The sequence below is a fragment of the Ursus maritimus genome, unplaced genomic scaffold (genome assembly GCF_017311325.1).
Source record: "Ursus maritimus isolate PB19 unplaced genomic scaffold, ASM1731132v1 scaffold_15, whole genome shotgun sequence".
NCBI lineage: Eukaryota > Metazoa > Chordata > Mammalia > Carnivora > Ursidae > Ursus > Ursus maritimus.
In genome coordinates, this window is record NW_024423897.1 from 14,112,002 (window position 1) to 14,133,124 (window position 21,123).

The 21,123-nt window shown below is 42.3% G+C and overlaps 1 protein-coding gene and 1 long non-coding RNA gene across 5 annotated transcripts in view; one reads left to right on the top strand and one right to left on the bottom strand.

Annotated features, from left to right (window-relative positions):
- ATP10B (ATPase phospholipid transporting 10B (putative)) overlaps positions 1-21,123 on the top strand; it is a 113,979-nt gene that overhangs the window by 63,879 nt on the left and 28,977 nt on the right. Inside the window, exons 14-17 of the mRNA XM_008692415.1 lie at positions 2,687-2,871; positions 7,334-7,655; positions 11,041-11,117; positions 18,533-18,658. Coding sequence (XP_008690637.1) covers positions 2,687-2,871; positions 7,334-7,655; positions 11,041-11,117; positions 18,533-18,658 — 710 coding nt within the window. The remainder of the gene's footprint in view (positions 1-2,686; positions 2,872-7,333; positions 7,656-11,040; positions 11,118-18,532; positions 18,659-21,123) is intronic.
- The window catches only part of LOC103664520, a 112,674-nt gene continuing 111,873 nt past the window's right edge, over positions 20,323-21,123 (bottom strand). For all 4 annotated transcript variants that reach the window (XR_569053.2, XR_005834833.1, XR_005834832.1 and 1 more), the window contains one exon: positions 20,323-20,637. This is a non-coding gene — a long non-coding RNA (uncharacterized LOC103664520). The remainder of the gene's footprint in view (positions 20,638-21,123) is intronic.

The following is a 21,123-nucleotide window of genomic DNA, read 5'->3' on the forward strand; positions in this document are numbered from 1 at the left end:
CTTGGTTACTTCTCTTCCATTTCTTCAAATGTTTATTGAGCACCTACTATATGCCAAGTAGCATACTAGGCATTGGGACTAGGGAACAAGAGCTATAGGCCCTATCCTCTTAGAGCTCAATCTAGCAAGGAAACTGGATGATTAAACAAGGAATTTCAACCAAGTATGATGAGGACTGGGCTGGAAGATTGACCTGGTGGTATGGGAGCAAAAGTAAAAGGTGCCAACCTAGGCTGGGGCCAAGGAGAGTTCTGGAAGGCAGGAGTGAGCAGAGCAGAGGAGCTGGTCAAGCAAAGGCAGAGAGTTTTCAGGCAGAGGAAGGGGCTTGAATGAAGAGCTAGACTTGAGACAGCCCAGACAGGCTAGAAACCCCAATGTCTGCCATGGCTGGACCACAGAGTGTGGGGAAAAACATAATGTGAGGTGGGAAAGCTCAGCATGACCCAGGTTATGAAGGGTACATAAATCATATGCTAATGGGTTAGAGAGGAGGGAGTAAAAGCAGAAACGGATTCATGTTTTACGAAAAGCTGCTGCTATGTGGAAGTTCGACTGATACACTAAGGTAAAGACAAGAAGCAGGGAGACCAGCTGAGAGGTAGTCTTCTCTTTCTGTGGGAGGTAAAATATTACCCAGAGAGAAGGAGGAGGCTTTGTTTATCAGGGTTAATCACCTCACAGCTGGGAGCAGGATCTGGAAATGGCAATACCTGACGCATGCACGTGCTGACCACGTGGCTAAAGCCTTCTTCCATCTGAGGAGACAATGCTGAGCTGGGGATGAGAGCCAAATCTTGGTCTTGTGCTGTGTGCTCAGGGACCCATCCCCACACCCCCTGAGCCCTAGCTTCTCCTCCATATAAATCAGACTGTTCCAAGCTCGCAGCCAGGCAGGTGTGCAAGGGGAAAGAACCAGGATTGCTGTAAGAAGACAGTGATGCCTTTACATATTAAAGGTAGCAGCAAGATTGGGCAGGAAGGGTGGCAACAGGGGGAGACCTATTCCCCACCTCCTTCAGCGCTGTTTTTTTTTTTTTTTTTTTTCCTGTGTTTTGACTCCAGGGCCTTTGCCTGCTGCCTCCCAAAGCCTCTCTGAAAGCTGGCCATGAGAACTTATTTTAACGGCAACCAGAGGGTAGCCAGGCCAGACAGTTCTATTCACACACAAGGCCACAGAATGTCATCCCAGGAGGGCACATGACTCCCTCCTCAGCCCCCTGAGGTTGCTTTTGTTTCACGGAGCACTTTGGTCTCAGTCCCTGAGAAGTGCTCCTCAGCTTGTTCTGTGTTTGTCAGGGTCTGTTGGCTTCCCTTGCTGGGAAAGACTTCCACAGCCTTTCTCTTTCATTTTTTCTTTCACACAAATAAATGTGTTTTTCCTCTTTTCTCCTTCCCTCTGCTTCCCTGTAATGTAAATCAGCTTTAGAATCTCACCTTCCAGGCTAACCCTTGGAGGGAAAGACAAGGACTGAACCATCACTTTTCATGGGGTTGTTTGCGCATTTGGGCCTGCAGTACAAAAGAGGCACATCTCAGGATAGAGACATTATTTTTGTTCCCTCAAGGTGGATTGGGGAGGAGAGCTTTGGGGCTGGGAGGAGATTTCATCTTACCACCAAGAATCTGCTATGCCACAGAAGCGGCTTTGCATTCACACTAGGCCCCGCACTATGAAATGATCTTTTCAGTATGCATCCGGTGTAACTGCTTTGCCAACCTATTGTCTCGAGGGATTATTGAAAGAGATGAAATGCCTTGCTCCTGCCCAGAGTAAAATGGGCAGCCATTAGTCTGTTGTCTGAAGTCAATCTCAATTTAAATGCAGATTAATTTATGCTTAATCACTTAGCAACTATTTGATATTTGGGTATATAGATTCATCAGGGTTGGTGCAAAGCTTGAGATCATTCAAAAATTATAGAGTCTGTATATTTAATTCCAAGAATATTATCAAAAATCTGAGTCCCTGTTCTGCCATGAGCTGTTACAGAGCAGTCTCTCCACTGCTCTCCATTCCCTTGCTGCTAGACTCACCCAGGCTACGCCACCACACCCCTGCTCAGCCTCTAAACTCATCCTGCTTCCCCCAATCTCAGTGCATTCTCTAGAATGATCTTGTTAAAACTCAAAACTGATCCTGTCACTCTCCAGCTTAATTCCCCTTAATAGCTTTCTTGTCTACCAAATTAATCCGAAATCTTATAATGCCCTCACAAGGCTCTGCATGTTTCAGCAGGCTCACCTCCCTTCCTGGCCCCTTCTCTCACCCCACTCTGCCTCCTGTTCTGTGCTTTCTTCCACTCTGACCTCTGGGCCTTCATACATGCTCATCCCTCTACCTGGAATTCTCCTCCTTTGCCATTTCTTGGCCTTATCTTCCAGGTCTGAGCTCAAATGACGGTTCCTAACAAGATTGTCCCTGACTTTCTAGATGAAGTTCGGGTCTCCTAGTATATGTTCACCTGGCACCCTGGGCTTTTCTTCTCAGTTATAAATCCTTTTTCAACAAGCTTTTGAGCTGCAAGAGGGTAGAGACCGACTCCATTTCACTGCTGTATCCTGGGTGCTTACCACAGCCTAGAATGTGGGAGATATTTAATAATCACTACCTGACTTGATAGGGCTTTAGGGAACTTAAGCAGTTTTTCACTCTAATCGTAAGCTCTGGTGTCTTTGATCACTCCAGGAGCCACTGGGATCGAAGACCGGCTACAAGAAGGGGTTCCAGACACAATCGCTGCTCTGCGGGAGGCTGGGATCCAACTCTGGGTCTTGACTGGAGATAAGCAGGAGACAGCAATCAATATCGCCTATTCCTGCAGATTGTTAGATCAGACTGACACTGTTTACTCCATTAATACAGAAAGTCAGGTGAGGCCAAAGTAGAGACCAGATGTCCAAGAGCAGACTTGCAGGTGTCCAAGTATGTTTTGGTGGGATGAGAGAGAGAAAGAGAAAGGAAGAAGCAGAGTCCTAAAACTGCCGCTTTCAACCCCCAGTAGGTTGTGGGCGGCAGGGGATGGGGTTTGGAGAGAGGACTGTGTAAAGTCTGAACAGGCCCTAGGCCAACAAGAGATAGGCTTATGAGTGGGGTTTGGATACACAGAGAAGCACCCCTACCCTCAAAATATCACTGAACCTTGGAGCTCAGAGGTCCCTGGAAGTCATTCACCCCATCCCATGCATCATTGACCAGTTTGATTATATTACATCTAGTGGCACATGTTAGAAAGTTTTGATCTTCCAAATTCCACCCTTGGCCCAATCTCCGTATTTTACAAATGAGGAAACTAAAGACCCCTGGGACTAAGTCACTTACCCAGGATCACCCTGGCAGTTTCTGACAGAACTAAATCTAGAACACTGTCCTCCTGCCAGGCCAGTGCTATCTGCGTCATACCACGTTATTTGCTCACAGAACCCCAGTTGTCAGTTTCTTATACTTCGGATTCACTGTCCCACTGAAAAAGCCCCATTTAAATTAAAATGATTCTGAGTCAAAATTTCAGCTCCAATTTATATGTCAAATTGGTTTGCCACAGAATAAAACCTGAAGGGAATGATTCATGAGACCAGTATGTTTTGATGGGATGAGAGAGAGAGAGAAAGAGAAAGGGAGGAGCAGAGTCCTAGAACTGCAGTTTTCAATCCCCAGTAGGTTGTGGGCGGCAGGGGTTGGGGTTTGGAGAGAGGACTGTGTAAAGTCTGAGGAAGAGTATTCAAAATTATAATACAATTTTATATTTAGGAGAAAAAAAATCTATTTTCACAATGCAAACTGCAGAAAGTGAAGTTCCAACATCTTGGCTAATGAATATGGGAAGTAGGCATTGAGATGTATGCTCCTACCGAAAGGAAACAAGCAGGAAAAGTATTGGAGGGGTGGTGGGTGGAGGGCACTGGGAGACGTAGGCGTACCATAGGGAAAGGATGGAGAAGAGGTAAGAAGACGGGAAAGAACACAGAAAAAGGAGGCAGGGAGATGCTGGAACCTCACTCTTTCAGTTTTGCTTAGGACTGATTGGACCCAGAACGGAAGTTTAGGAGGTTTAAATCTGGTTTTTATTCCATAAAGGATCCACATACACATATTTTTTAAAAAGCAGTGTATACTATGAAAAGTGCCTAAGGCCCTTTACAAGAACTGGTAAAATCACTTTCTAGTCCAGTGCACAGATTATGCTGTGATTAGATTAAACCCCAATGAATTTTCAAAATGAAAATAATCTTGGGGAAATCTTTGGCATTAATATTATGCCTAGGAAAGAAAGTAATTTGCTGCTTGCTTGAGTACTTGATCCCTGTAATAACAGTGATATCTGCCTGCCCCGCTTGCAATGGAAATTCTATGTACAATGATTATTTCACTCCAGGTGATTCCAGAAGGACATGGGCAAACTTCTGAGTCAGTGAGCCCAAGAAGGATAGAGTGGGCTTTTATGGTTTCTGTTAAATGCAATGCACTCCTCTAGGAAGCTGAAGATGTTTAGCAATTTATTAGCCAACATTCCTAAGGAACGTGGGTCGTGTTTCATGTTTTGTTCAGTCACTGTTGATTCATTTAAAGCTGTCTGGGACCCTCTCAGATGATATCTGAATGTTAGGCCCTGTCCACACCCTGAGCCCACTAAACCTCTAAGATTAGTCATTCGCACCCCTTACCCAGGAAAAAGTGGTGGCTACATGGATATGTTAAGCCAGAAACTGGGGAGATCCATTCCAAATCTCAGATTTACTTAAACCCTAGTTTAATGTAATTATGTATTCAGTGAATATTTCCTCCTAGGGTTTTAATCTGCCTAATTCATTATAAATTGATTTAGGGCTACTGTTTCTTTGTTATGTACCTTAAAGCTATAAGCAGGTTATGGAACCTCTCTAGACCTCAGGGTTCACATCCATAAAATGAGAGAATTACTAACCCATCATTGAAAGTGCTGGTCTGTCAAGGAATTTAGAAGGGACTAGAGTATTAGACAGAAACTAATAACAGCAATGATTATTATCATTATTAGTAACATATATTGAAAGCTTAATATGTTCCAGGTACCATACCTCCCTAAACTTCACTCTCCTCATATGTAAAATAGGGATTAGAAAGATTTATTTCAGAGGCTATGGAGAGGATTAAATAAGATCATAGAAGAAAAATACTTATTAGCACAGTATTTGTGTTAGTTAACAAATTACTCCAAAATTTAACATCTGTAAAGAACCAACATTTATTATCCCACAGTTTCTGTGGGTTAGGAGTCTAGGGGCAGCTTAACTGGGTACCTCTGGTTCAAGGTCTTTCTGGAGGCTGCAGTCAAACTGTCAGGGCTGTAGAATCATCTGAAGGCTCAACTGGTAGGTAGTTTGGGCATGGAGAGAAGGCCTTCTTCTAAGCCCACAGACATGATTGCTGGCAAACTTCAATTCCTCACCACGTGGGCTTCTCCGTAGAGCTGCTTCACAACATGGCAGCTGCTTTCCCCCACAGCAAACCATCCAAGAGAGAGGGAAAAGAGTGCCAAATTGGAAGCCATGATCTCTTTATAAGCTAATCTGGGAAGTGACATCCCATCACTTTTGCAGAATTCTCTACATTAGAAAGGAATTGCTAGATGTGGCTCACACCCAAGGGAAGAGATTACACAGGAGCGCTCATCCCAGGAGGACAGGGATCATTGAGAACCATCTTAGAGGCTCCCTTCCACAGTATCTGGCATATACTGAAGGTTAAATGAATGGCAACTATTGTGGTTATTATATCACACTTTGAAACAAGTAAATTCAGAGATTTTATTTTGAAACTTATATCTCCAATGACTTCCTGCAGCCATATGTTGGAGAAATTTATATAATTTGTGCTGGCCCCAACTCGCAGCATGGACTGTCTTGATCTCTTTCCCAGATAAGTGCCTCAGGCATAACCACCCACTCCTGGAACTACTTCCTATCACCCCTCTAGGTTCTGGGCGTAGCCTATTGCTTGCAACACTCAATTTAGCATCCCCTAAGGGAAGACTCAGGAATGATTAACTGCAGTTCTACTCACTCCAGAATAAATGACTCCAAATATTCTCAGAAGCTTCTAGATCAATGGTCCCCAAACCTATCATATCAGAACAAGCTTCACAATTTTTGCCTAATCCACATATTACCTGTACTGTTTTTTCTATTTAATGATTTCATTTAAATTGACTGACTTTAAACACTTAAATTTATTTTTAGAATTTTTTAGCACTACAGTGAGTGAAAATCATCTTTGCCATGGATAAAAGAACACTGCTAAATAAAGATCATGTGGACAAAATCAGAGAGGAAGATAAACCATAAGAGACTCTTAATCATAGGAAACAAACTGGGGGTTACTGGAAGGGAGGGAGGTAGAGGGATGGGGTAACTGGATGATGGGCATTAAGGAAGGCACTTGATGTAATGAGCACTGGGTGTTATATAAGACTGATGAATCACTGATCTCTACCTCTGAAATGGATAATATATGTTAATTAATTGAATTTAAATATTTTAAAAGTTTATAAAAAGAGATCATGTGAACAAAACAATGCTATTAAAATTGATGATCCGGTTGACTGCCACTTTTCTCTATCTTTATTTGAAAGTAGTGTTGCAAAATCTAAAGAGGCACTAAGGATATATTTGGAACCAAAGTGTGACTTTATCTCTGATACAATCAAAGGTAAAAGAGGAAAATTGATAAGAGCAAATAAGTCCTTCACGATGTTTCAAGGTAAACCTCAGAAAAAAATCAGTAAGAAATTTCTTTACATCAGTAAGATGTTCACATTCATCATCAGTTTTAGCCAAAATGACCAATACATTCATACCAACAGATAAACATACAAAATATTTTTTCAATTAAAAGCCATAATGTCAGTAGCAATGATTTGCCTCCACTAGTAAGTTGCTAGGGCAAGTTACTAATGATTTCACTGTTTCAGTTTCCTCATCACTCAATTTCCTAAGGAGAACTAAAATGACTTTTGAGAAATAGAAAGCATTATACCATCATGACACATTGTCATTATTTACCATCACATTCTATTATTAGCTTATACCATCCCTGTGTCGGTCCCCAGCTTGCTGAGCTCCTTCCCCTCCCATTCCCTAGCAGTCTCTATTTTGCCATTAATTTGCTTCCAAATTAATATTGCTTTGATGCCTTTTGAAATATTGCAGAGAAATTAGAGAAATCAGAGAATGATTCCTGAGTAATCTCTATGGTGGTAGAGTTTCATAACTATTTTACTAAAGGATAAAGTGAGATCTTTAACCTACATTTCTAGTGCTGCTTACTAATACAATATTTATTATTCTAACTCTATAGGAAACTTGCGAATCCATCCTCAACTGTGCACTGGAAGAAGTAAAGCAATTTCATGGACCACAGAAGCCAGACCGCAAGCTCTTTGGGTTCTGTTTACCTTCTGAGACGCTACCCCCCACCTCAAGAGCTGCAGTTCCAGACGTTGGACTGGTCATCGATGGGAAGACATTGAATGCCATTTTTCAGGGAGAACTGGAGATGAAATTTTTGGAGTTGACTCAGTACTGCCGGTCTGTCCTATGCTGCCGTTCCACCCCGCTCCAGAAGAGTATGATAGTCAAGCTGGTGCGAGACAAGTTGAGCGTCATGACCCTTTCCATAGGTACCCATCTTGCTGAGATGTGGGCATAGCCTGTGAGGCTGATCTCACAAGAGGCATGGGCCAGAGGTGGGAGGTCATAATTCAAAGTCGAGATACCCAGGCTGGGGATCCCTGTCTTACACTGAGAGAGTTCAAAGTGACAGCCAAGACATGGCAGCCGGGAGATGCAGCAGAGGCTAAGTAGAGTGGGAGAGTGATTCAAAGTTCTCAGGATTAGCACGTCACTGAGGAAAGATTAGTACTTGAATGGAGGTAAAAGCCAGAAGGAGCCTCAAATTCAGAACATTCACATAACTCAGTAATAGACACTCAGGCCAACTCAGTTCTGGGACACAGACCATTTCCCTTTTGATGCTTAACACCTGGCATAATAATATAAACCTCAGTTGTTTGTGGATTTGGTATTCTGCTGAGTGTTGATGGCTGGTGGGGAGACTGTAGAAGAGGAGCCTATCCGGTATGTTCACTCCTGCAGGGAATGGCCAGCAATCCCTGTACCGACTGATGAAAGATGACTCCAAACTTTGCCGTGAAAGAGAGGAAAAGGCAAGGGGGTCAACGCTCAGAGGCGAAGACCCTTTGCTCTTCTTTGCTCCCACTTTTATTGGTCCTTCAAGAAAATCACAAATCCTTTATCACTGTTCCTCGAGCACATGTGGTGTGACCCGGGGTCTTACTGAAAACTGGGAGGATCTGTTTACGGGAAAGATAGGATATGCTAATCTTCGTGTTCTCTGAATTCTGCTAAACATAGCCTAAGGGACAATACCTACATCTCTTAGACCACAAGGCGACTGTTTGGCTAGGAAAGCTTCAGGAAGGCAATTCCCCAGGGCATTCCAGTGGCAGAGTGGTCACGTAGGCCTCGGCATGCCAAAGGCCTACGCCCTTCTCCGAAACCTTCCCCGCCCGCAGCGGCTTCCGCGTTACATTGTAGCAAGCCAGGTATTATGGCTGATTTCATGCTCCACGTTAACCCCAACTCGTTCCTAAATACAAGGCCCAGCACAACGCATACACTCGACAAATGCTGTTTGGTTGGTTGATGAAAAAAATTCCTCATAGGAGACTAAACTTTAACCATTGTTAAGGCAGAGAAATAAAAACTGTATCTACATCAAACCTTTCAGGAACAAGCAAACCTGGTCTACAAGAATCTTCACGACCTGGTCTCCGCTAACCCTCCGGCCACATCCTTCACCACAGCTATTGTCCATTCCCCAACATCTGGCGCTCCGTGTTCTAACCAAATGGAGCTGCTTACCATTCTCCATGAGCCTTGTCCTCTCTCACTCCCAGGACTTTGCACAAGCTACTTCCTCTGTCAAACACCCTTTGTTCCAATCCCACCTACCCTTCCTTCTCTCTGGGAACTCCTGCAGCACAGAGCCCTGAGCGCTGCAGAGCCCCGGTCTGCTTTCTGTGATGGCCTGCTCAGGAGACCATGTGTTCCTTGAACAGAGGGACCATGTCAGTCTTACCATTTTGTCTGTGCTCTGTGCATATACCAAGCACATAGTAAATATTGCATTCATTTAGGGATATTCCTACAGATGCTTCCAGGTTCTATCCTTCCTACACAGACATGGAGAGAGATTTTTCCTTCCTGGTATTTCAAATTAAGAAGCCTATTTACACATTGTTTTTTCTCCCAGGCTTCAGGCAAAAGCAATTCAAACCAAAAAAAAAAAAAAAAAAAGGAGTGGGCAGAAAGAATACAGGGAGCAGAGCTTTAGCAACTGTATCCTAATTTTATTCCCTGAATTGTCCTCTTTAAAACTTTAGACACACCCAAGGCAACAACCCAGGACAGACTCCCTGAGGTAAGAAATTGGCTCCACTGCCATAGAAGCAGAAACAAAACCAGGAGGGTGAGCAGTGGCCTGATTCCACACCTCTGCTTCCACTGATTTGCTAACAGAAGAGGTTAAAAGGTGGATTTGCTCTCCAAGGGGAAGAAAAAAATAATGTGCTCCTATACTATCGTAAAAAAAAAAATAATCATTACAAGAATAATGGCTACTTACAGTGACAAAATTTGTAAGATTAATTTCATTGCCAAATAACTAAGGGAAGAAAATTCTCTCCCCCAATTCCATATTCTCTATGTTATCTAATATATATTTAATTGCATTCTATTATGAGAACCTACTGGAAAAAGAGGTGGGGCCAGGAGGAAAATGAAGGCAATGCAGTCCACAAACCAAGGTCACCAGCCCGAGTCCAGCCCCCTACATGTTTTTGCAGGGATATAAGAATGATTTTTATGTTTTTAACTGTAAAAGACTATTTGCCTCTCAGCAAGAACAGTTGTTCAATTTTGCTTCTTGGCCCACAGAGCCTAAAATATTTACTATCTGGCCCCTTATAGAAAAAGTTTGCTAATCTCTGGTCTGAAAGATAAAGCTCTGGGAAAAGCTAGGTTTGTAAGGAAAGCCTCACTGTATGGAGCTGTGCTGTCCAAAACGGTGGCCACCTAGCTATATATAGGTATTAAATTTAAAATTAAATAGAATTTCACCAGCCGCATCTCAATGCTCACATGGGGCTAGTGGTTTCTATATTAGTAAAGATACAGGATATTTCCATCATCACAGACCTATATGACAGTGCTGGAGGCTGTGTGTGTATTTCCATGCCCTAACCTCCAATTTCCTGAAACAAACACCTTAGTTTGTTAAATGGAAACTCAGTGTGACTAAATGTTCCTCAACCAAAAAAAATCTGTCAATCCCATTTTCCTATATTCAGAAACAAAACTGAACACCATCCCTGTCCTTGGACACCATTGACAATCGGATGATTCAGCTGTCCAGACATTCCAATGGTCTTAATATGGTAAATATTTTAGCTTATACTGAGTTAGGAAAGGTAGCAAAGATCTTCACGCCAATGCTCCTGGGCCCCTTCCCTAGCTGGTTTACCCTTGCAGAATCTCTGTGTTGCTCAAATTTTCCGTTTGCTCATTAGTGAAGTCCGTTGTAACATTTGTGAAGGCCTTTTTTTTTTTTTTTTTTTTTTTTTTTTTTTTTTTTACTTTAAAACCCACCCCACACACACCTTTTTTTTTTTTTTTTTTGGTCAACTGTAAAGCACTGCCACAGACTCACTATTGTATTCCCAATACCTAATATTGTGCCTAGAAGAAAGACACAATAAACATTTGTCAAATAATAAATAGAGCTTCTTGTGAAAGAAGAAAGGACCTCTCTCAGGCCAAATAGTGTAGCAATGACTTTTCTTATAGGACTATTCAGAGCAATGTTAAAAGTATTCAATTATGTACAAATGGGGACACTTTACAGCCATCACTGTAACACCCTTTCCATTGTCATGCAGCAGTTAGACCGGGAATAAAGACACCTCATGATCGATCTCCTTTCAGGTGATGGAGCAAATGACGTAAGCATGATTCAAGCTGCTGACATTGGAATTGGGATATCTGGACAGGAAGGCATGCAGGTACTGTTCCCCTCAATTCTTCTCATTTCTTCCCTAACTCCCCTTGATCCTTTTTGAAGAGTTATGGAATTCCCCCACAGTGTAAGAGGAACTTCTCCCCAAGAGCTTTGCAGAATTATCATCTGAGAGTGATAAGGCTTCCATGTCTATACATAACCTCCATCACTATACCCCTGCTACCCAGTCCTTCTGATACAGAGGAAAATTGAAGGATGCTTAGCTTTTTTTGGGGGGGGGGTGCAAAAAGGTGGGTTTCTTTTTTATTTATTTTTTGTTGTTATTACGATATGTTAGTCACCATACAGTACATCATTAACTTTTGGTGTAGTGTTCATGATTCATTGTTTGCATATAACACCCAGTCTTCCATGCAATATGTACCCTCCTTAATACCCTTCACCGGGCTAGCCCAACCCCCCACACCCCTCCCCTCTAAAACCCTCGGTTTGTTTCCTGGAGTCCATAGTCTCTCATGGTTCGTCTCCGCCTCTGAACTCCCCCCTTCATTTTTCCCTTCCTTCTCCTAAAGTCCTCCATGCTATTCCTTATGTTCCACACATAAGTGAAACCGTATAATTGTCTTTCTCTGCTTGACTTATTTCACTTAGTGTAATCTCCTCCAGTTCCATCCATGTTGATGCAAATGTTGTATAATCATCCTTTCTGATGGCTAATATTCCATTGTATATATGGACCACTGTTGAAGGGCATCTCGGGTCCTTCCACAGTTTGGTTATTGTGACATTGCTGCTATGTACATTAGGGTGCATATGGCCCTTATTTTCACTACATCTGTATCATTGGGGTAAACACCCAGTAGTGCAATTGCTAGGTCATAGGGTAGCTCTATTATTAACTTTTTGAGGAACCTCCACACTGTTTTCCAAAGTGGCTGTACCAGCTTTCATTCCCACCAACAATGTTAGAGCGTTCCCCTTTCTCTATATCCTCTCCAACATTTGTTGTTTCTTGCCTTGTCAATTTTTGCCATTGTAACTGGTGTAAGGTGGTATCTCAATGTGGTTTTGATTTGAATTTCCCTGATGCCTAATGATGTTGAACATTTTTTCAAGTGTCTTTTCGCCATTCGTATGTCTTCATTGGAAAAGTGTTCATATCTTCTGCCCGTTTTTTGATTTGATTATTTGTTCTTTGGCTGTTGAGTTTGAGAAGTTCTTTATAGATCTTGGATACCAGCCCTTTATCTGTAATGTCATTTGCAAATATCTTCTCCCATTCTGTGGGTTGCCTCTTTGTTTTCCTATTTCCTTTGCTGTGCAGAAGTTTTTTATCTTGATGAAGTCCCAAAAGTTCACTTTTGCTTTTGTTTCCCTTGCCTTTGGAGATGTGTCTTAAAAGAAGTTGCTGTGCCAGTGTTGAAGAGGTTACTGCCTATGTTCTCCTCTAGGACTTTGATGGATTCCTGTCTCACATCGAGGGCTTTCTTCCAATTAGAGTTTATCTTTGTGTATGGTGTGAGAGCATGATCGAGTTTCATTCTTCAGTATATAGCTGTCCAATTTTCCCAGCACCATTTATCGAAGAGACTGTCTTTTTTCCATTGGATATTTTTTCCTGATTTGTCAAAGATTAGTTGACCATAGAGTTGAGGGTCCATATGTGGGCTCTCTGTTCTGTTCCATTGATCTATGTGTCTGTTTTTGTGCCAGTACCATGCTGTCTTAATGATCACAGCTTTGTAGTATAGCTTGAAATCAGGCAACAGGATGCCCTCAGCTTTGTTTTTCTTTTTCAACATTTCCTTGGTGATTTGGTGTCTTTTCTGGTTCCACACAAATTTTAGGATTGTTTGTTCCAACACTTTGAAAAATGACATTGGTATTTTGATCAGGATGGCATTGAAAGTATAGATTTCTCTGAGTAACACAGACATTTTAACTTATGTTTATTCTTCCAATCCATGAGCATGGAATGTTTTTCCATCTTTTTGTGTCTTCTTCAGTGTTTTTCATCAGTGTTCTGTAGTTTCTAGAGTATAGATCATTTACCTCTTTGGTTAGGTTTATTCCAAGGTATCCTATGGTTTTTGGTGCTATTGTAAATGGAATCGTTCCCTAATTTCGCTTTCTTCAGTCTCATTGTTAGTGTATAGAAATGCAACTGATTTCTGTGCATTGATTTTGTATCCTGCCACATTACCACATTGCTGCATGAGTTCTACTGATTTGGGGGTGGAGTCTTTTGGGTTTTCCACATAAAGTATCATATCATCTGTGAAGATAGAGCATTTGAACTCTCTGCCAATTTGAATACCTTTTATTTCTTTTTGTTGTCCGATTACTGTTGCTAGGACTTCTAGTACTATGTTGAACAACAGTGGTGACAGCAGGCATCCTCGTCGTGTTCCTGATTTTAGGGGAAAGGCTCTCAGCTTTTCCCCATTGAGAATGATATTCACTGGGATTTTCATAGATGGTTTTTATGAAATCGAGGAATGTTCCCTCGAGCCCTACACTCTGAAGAGTTTTAATCAGGAAAGGATGCTGTAGTTTGTCAAATGCTTTTTCTGCATCAATTGAGAGGATCATATGGTTCTTGTCTCTTCTTTTATTAATGTGATCTATCACACATTGATTTGTGAATGTTGAACCACCCTTGCATCCCAGGGATGAATCCCACCTGATCATGATGTACTGTTGGATCCTATTAGCTAAGATCTTGTTGAGAATTTTGACATCCATATTTGTCAGGGCTATCGGTCTGTAATTCTCCTTTTTGATGGGGTTTTTGCCTGGTTTGGGGATCAAGGTAGTCCTGGTCTCATACAATGAGTTTGGAAGTTTCCTTCTGTTTCAATTTTCTGAAACAGCTTCAGGAGAATAGGTATTATTTCTTCTTTAAACCCTTGGTAGAATTCTCCCGGGAATCCATCAGGCCCTGGACTCTTGTTTTTTTGGGAGGTTTTTGATCACTGCTTCAATCTCATTACTGGATATTGGCCTATTTAGGATGCCAATCTCTTCTTTTTTCAGTCTTGATAGTTTATAGGTTTCTAGGAAGGCATCCATTTCTTCCAGGTTGCTTAATTTATTGGCATATAGTTGTTGATAATAGTTTCTAATGATTGTTTCTATTTCCTTGGTGTTAGTCATGATCCCGCCCCTTTCATTCATAATTTTATTAATTTGGGTCCTTTCTCTTTTCTTTTGGATAAGTCTGGCCATGGTTTATCAATCTTACTAATTCTTTCAAAGAACCAGCTTCGAGTTTTGTTGATCCACTCTACTGTATTTCTGGTTTCTAAATCATTGATCTCTGCTCTAATCTTAATCAGTTGTCTTTTCATGTGTGGCTTAGGCCTGTTCTTCTGTTCCATCTCCAGTTGTTTAAGGTGTGAGTATAAGGACTGCATTTTAGATTTTTCTATTATTTTGAGTGAGGTTTGTATGGCTATGTATTTCCCCCTTAGGACCGCCTTTGCAGCATCCCGTAGGTTTTGGACTGATGTGTTTTTGTTCTCATTGGTCTCCATAAATTGCTTAAGTTCTTCTTTAATTTCCTGGTTGACCCAAATATTCTTAAGCAGGATGGTCCCTAGCTTCCAAGTGTTTGAGTTTCTTCCAAACTTTTTCCTGTGATTGAGTTCTAGTTTCAAAGCACTGTGCTCTGAGAATATGCAGGGAATAATCTCAATCCTTTGGTATCCGTTTAGACCTGTTTTGTGACCCAGTATCTGATCTATTCTGGAGAAAGTTCCATGTGTGTTTGAAAAGAATGAATATTCTGTTGTTTTAGGGTGGAATGTTCTGTACATATCTATAAGGTCCATCTGGTCCAGTGTGTCATTCAAAGCACTTATTTCTTTGTTGATTTTCTGCTTAGATGATCTATTGCTGAGAGTGGAATGTTGTCTCCTACTATTAATGTATCATTATCTATATGTTTCTTTACTTTGGTTAACAGTGGCTTATGTAGTTGGCTGCTCCCCTGTTGGGGGGATAGATATCTATAATTGTTAGAGTCTCTTGTTGGATATACCCTTTGAGAATAATATAGTGCCCTTCTGTATCTCTAACTACAGTCTTTAGCTTAAAATCTAATTTGTCTGATATGAGAATTGCTACCCCAGTTTTCTTCTGAGGTCCATTGGTATGAAAAATCGTTCTCCATCCCCCTCACTTTCAGTCTGGATGTATCTTTAGGTTCAAAGTGAGTCTCTTGTAGACAGCATATGGATAGGTCATGTCTTTTTATCCAATCTGCAACCCTGTGCTGTTTTATGGGAGCACTTAGGCCATTCACATTGAGAGTGATTATTGAGAGAGATGATTTTAGTGTCGTCATGTCTGTAAAGTCCTTGTTTCTATAGATTGTCTCTGTAAATTTCCGTTCTGTATCACTCTTGGAGTCTTTCTTCTTTTATAGAATGCCACTTAATATTTCTTGCAGGGCCGGCTTGGTGGTCACATATTCTTTCAGTTTCTGCCAGTCTTGGAAGCTTCTTGTCTCTCCATCCATTCTGAATGAGAGCTTTGCTGGCTGCATGTTCTTCTCATTTAGTACCCTGGATATGTCTTGCCAGCCCTTTCTGGCTTGCCAGATCTCTGTGGACAGGTCTGACATTATTCTGATGCTCCTCCCTCTGTACATAAGAAATCTCTTCCCCCTCGCCACTTTCAAGATTGTTTCCTTGGATCTAAGATTTGCAAATTGTACTATTATATGTTGTGGTGTCAGTCTGTTCTCATTGATCTTGGGAGGGGTCCTCTCTGCCTCTTGGACACAAATGCTTGTTTCCTTCCCCAAATTAGGGATGTTCTCGGTTACAATTTGCTCAAATGTATCTTATAGACCTCTCTCTTTCTCCAGCCCCTCTGGGATCCCAATAATTCTGATATTGGAGTGTTTCATTGAGTCAGTAATCTCCCTCAGCTTAGTTTCTTGAAATTGGATTCTTTTTTCCCATGTCACCTCTTTTTCCTTCTTTTCTATCATCTTATCCTCTAACTCACTAATTCGTTCTTCCGCCTCATTTACCCTGGCAGTCAGAGCATCCAGTTTAGACTGCATTTCATTCATAGCATTTTTAAGTTCTGCCAGATTAGTTCTCATTTCAGCCCTTAGAGATTCTATATTTTCGTTAATATTTTTCTCAAGCCTATATGTCATCTTGATAATTGTTACTCTGAAATCCATTTCTGACATCTTGGTTATATCCATATCCATTATTTCTGTGGCAGAGGCCACAGTCTCTATTTCTTTCCTTTGTTGGGGGTTCCTCCTCTTTGTCATTCTGATGAGGTGTGGTTGCAGGAATGTACAGAGTCCAAATTATTGACCAGGACCCAAGCAAGATGCATGTGTTTTATAGGGACCTTAGGGATGTGAGCTTCTTATACTTCCAGCCTGCCTTCGGGGGGAGGGGCCTGCCATGCTGATACTGAGGCAACTGTATTTGGGCAGAGTTGCCTTGCCCCCTGTTGGGGGGGTGGGGATGGACTCAATGAGAACCGGTTTTTTGGGGCTTTTGTTCTCTGGCAGCTTTCCCTGGTGGCTTTCTGTGTCTCCTCTGAGAGAGCAGAAGTAACTATATCCAAACCTCTGTCTCAGAACAGAGAGAAAACAGTCTGCTCCTCACTGAGCTCACCAGGCCACACTGACTCCGTTTCTGTCTGTGCTGCTAAAAACCCACAGTGCCCTGGGTTGTGTGTCCCACAGCCACTCTCCCAGTCCTCACTCCCAAGGCATGTCTCTGCCCTTTGTGCTTGTAAAACCGCCAGCTGCCTGGTTCACAAGTGCACTCCTGAGCTCCAGGTTTCAGTCTGGTACAGTATCCTAAAGACCTTTCCCTGCCCTGCTCTGTGAGTCTGTGCCTGGTCCCCAGCATGGGAGGCTTATGCCTTCTCAGTGCAAGTTCACGGAGGCTCCCGCCCCCCTCCGTTTATCTTCCGATATCTGCCCACAGACTCTCAACTCCCACTTCATACCTTGAGACCAACCACCAAAGAAGTTCTGTTTGTAGAGATCCAGATATATCTTCTTACATCTCAGGCTGATTTCATGGGTGTTCAGGATGGCCTAATAGATATCCAGCTCTATTCAGGGGACTGGTTGAAATAGGGTCCCCTACTTCTCCGCCATGTTTCCCCCTCAGGCAAAAGGTGGTTTTTATTAAAGCATGGGGACAGGAGCCATGGGCAGAAAGAGGTGCACTGGGGTCATAAGGAGTGGCCTGTGATATACTTTCAAGTTGAGAGGGGGTTACTGATAGCATAAGTAAGTCTCTAAGGAATTTTGGAAACTGGGTTTCCAGGACCTTGAGGGGGGCTTAGCTCTTTTATAGACAGCCAGAAATACCTATATTCTAAAGCCAAAGAGTACCCAACCATTCAGGAAGGGCTAAGCTTTCCACTGACTCCATTCTTCCTCTCTGTAACCTCTACCGACATCCAAGAGTACAGTGCCCTCCATGAGCAGTGACAGGTATAAGGACATTTGAAAACATTTTCAATTGCCATTTTAGTCTTGATGGCTAGATTGACCTATAAATTATAAGGTACCCTTTAGTAAGTGTACCTAATTGAGTCAAAATTCAGGTTGGGACAAGCACACTAACTTGAACTACTAATGTTTCCCACTAAAATAGACCCCACTTTGTGGTTCTGAACCATTAACAACTGTATTCCCACCACTAGTGCAGACAGAGGCATTGCCTAAATTTGTTGGTGGGGATGAAAGAACACAGTTACCTTTTGAGTATCTACCATATATCAGCACTGTATTAGGCACTTCACATTTATTCCAACTAATCTGAACTATCACAACTCTGTGTTAGGAATTATTACTCCACCTTTTTTTTTTTTTCCGATGAAACTGATGCTGGGAAAGGTTAAACAGCCTGACCAAGATTCATACCAGGATCTATAACCAGGCACTTCCAAACCTCATACTCTTAAAACAGTCTATGAACTAGGTCATGTTCTGAATAATCCCAAGGGCAGAAGGCATATTTCAGCTCCATGTAAAGGAAGAGCTATCCAGCCATTAGCTCCATTTGGGAATGGAGCAAATGGTCTGCCACAGGAGGAAACCAAGGGTGTTGAGAGGTTTGAGGATTACTTGCAAGAAGGCCCCTACTTTCTGGTTAGCCATCACATCTCTAGCATGGTGCCACCACGGTTAAAGTTTATCAGATAAATGGAAGGAGATGAAGGGCCAGACTAGACCATGAGTTCCTTATGAGCTGTCTTTCTTGGATTCTAGTGAGGTTTGGATTTTCCAGAAGAAAGGATGGGGTGTCCAATTCCAAAGAACCACCCTAGGTGCTACATGATGACAAAGGGTCTTCTTGGCCCTACCAGCTGTGGACCTAGAACAAAGCATAGCCCTCAAGGGAGACTCTGGTTCATTGGTGGCCACGGATAGAAGCCAATGTCTCTGTTCTGCCTTCTCAGGCTGTTATGTCCAGTGACTTTGCCATCTCCCGCTTCAAACACCTCAAGAAGCTGCTGCTTGTACATGGCCACTGGTGTTACTCGCGCCTGGCCAGGATGGTGGTGTACTACTTCTACAAGAATGTGGTGAGTAGCCCAATGGTAACCTCCTGCACAGGCCTTGGGAGGCCCTGCCAGGGAACCCGCTCCTACCACAGTGTTAAGACAAACCATCTCAGCATAAGGGAGTGAGTGAGGCTGGCCTAGATTTTGAATCCTGAAACTCTTTCCTACTAGCCCTGTGAGCTTGAGCTATATAACTCACTTCTCTAGCGCTCAGTTTCTTCTCTGGTAAAATGGGCTATGACTTTTGTGAAGTTAGTGTGAGCATTAGCAATACTGTCTGGACAGTACCCGGCCCATGGAAGGCGGCGTGCGTGGTTGCAAGCATGGGTTCTTGTGCTGGATGCATTTGGTTCAAATCTAGGCTCTTCTATTTGGTAATGGCCTTATACCTTAGTTTTACCATCTGTAAAATGAGGATGATAATAGTACCTTTCCCCTATATTTGCTAGAAGGATTACATGAGAGCTTGTGTATAAAGTGATTAGCACATAATAATCACCCTATAAAGTCAGCCATTATTTTTTATCATTATTGCTGTTGTCATTGGTCTAAGACGGGCTCCATAAATGAGACTTACTTTCTGACTACAAGAACAAAGAACTTGAAGAATAATTAGCTTGACACATATCTTAAATTTTCTCCCCAGATACAGCCATCCCAATGCAAGAGCCATATCCCACCCCTTGGGAAAGTATAGTTTTAAGACTGGAGTCCCTGGCTTCCACCTGAGACTATGTATCACTTCGGCTTCCCCAGCCTTCCCAGCAGAGAATTCAGAGGTCAGGACATCAAATTTCTAGTGGCAAAAATGTTGGTTTAGATTGATCATCTGGGTTTTAGTCTTGCCTGACTCTAGCATGCTGTGTGAACTTAGAAGAGTTACTTAACCTCTCTGAGCCTTGGTTTCCTCGTCAATAACATGGAGACACTAGGACTCCCTCTGTCCCTAGAAGTATTATCAAGAGGCTTTAGTGTCAGAGCTCAGGAAAGCATGTAACACTATACAAATACAATCATGGGAAGATAGCATTGTTTCTCCTAAAAAATATGTTCATTTCTGTCTTGTTGATAAGGGCTCAAAGCAGGCACACACCAACTATTAAAATTGACAGAGGCTCTTATTTGAAAAGCCCTTGATTAACAATGGGTATTGGAAGAAGCCAGAACATTGCCGTACTAAAGGAGCGAACAAGGGGCCTGAGTTTTCATTACCTAGTTCAAGGACCTTTGAATAATCCCGAAGAGTCTCCAGATAGAATCCGATTCCTGTTTGCATAAGGAAAGAGGGAGGATTAAGAGTAGAGTGATGGCAGAGAAATGCATTAGCCAAGTAGCAGCTGCAAAATTGCATTTTGTCCTTGTTCCATTCTCCCAGTCCTGATTTAGGCACTGTCACAGTTGCCCTCACTCAAGAGTGAGCATTTTTGTGCAAAGTTCAATGTATATGTAAATAAACAGCATGACAAAAAATAATGTAAATTCGATAAACCCCGGATGGTAATATTCAGCAAGTCTATGCAAACAAGTCACTCTATTTAACTTGAAACTCACTCTGAGCATACTTAGAATTCAAAATGCCCATTTAATTTTTCTTCTTGCCTCCAAAGGAGCCGTTCTTTTGAATAAGCACAACTTTTCTGCATTAAATTTGTGAAATAGAAAAGGAACCGTTTCCAGCTAACCATGCATTCAAAGCTTAAACGGTATTTATTTCCAGCCCGATGCCATGCTCAAAATTGTGATACTGATGCCGCATTAGCTCCCCATTGCAATTAGAGGGTGGAGAACTAGGACTTCCACATCCAAAACCAATTTCAGAGGGTATTAAAACCTTGCCTGCTCTGAAATTTCAACAATGAATTAATTACTGCATTGTAGCTTCTTGGGAGGAAAACGCAGGCCCCCCCCTCAGTGATGCCGTCACCAGGTTCCAGGCACATCCTTGGAAATGCAAAGATTCCAGCCAGGGGAAGTGGAAGCAAGCGAGGTCCTAACAGGGCCTGCAGAGGAAGGAAACACTTCAGTGTTAAACTCCAGGGTATTGTTGGGACAATAGAACAACGCTTGATTTCATTTATTCAAATCATTATTGAACATCTGTGTCCTTGCCTCCTGAAGCTGACAGTCTAAATCGGAGCTCAGTGAGCTTGTTCTGCAAAGGGCCAGGTAAGAAGTACTTTGAACTTTGTGGGCCACATAGCCCATAGTACCTCCTCAACTCTCCTGAGGCAACATGAAAGCAACTATAGACAACATGCAAATCATGTTTGGCTGTGTCCCAACAAAACCTTATTTATGGCCGCATTTGGCCTATAGGAAGTAGTTTGTCATCTCCTGATCTCCATAAATCTTGCTTCTCAAAATGTGGTTCCTAAACCAGCAGCATTAGCAACACCTAGATGCGAGTTAGAAGTGCAGAGCCTCAGACTACATCCGGGGACTACTACCTCAGAAGGGCGCTTTTAGTAAGAGCCCCAGGTAATTTG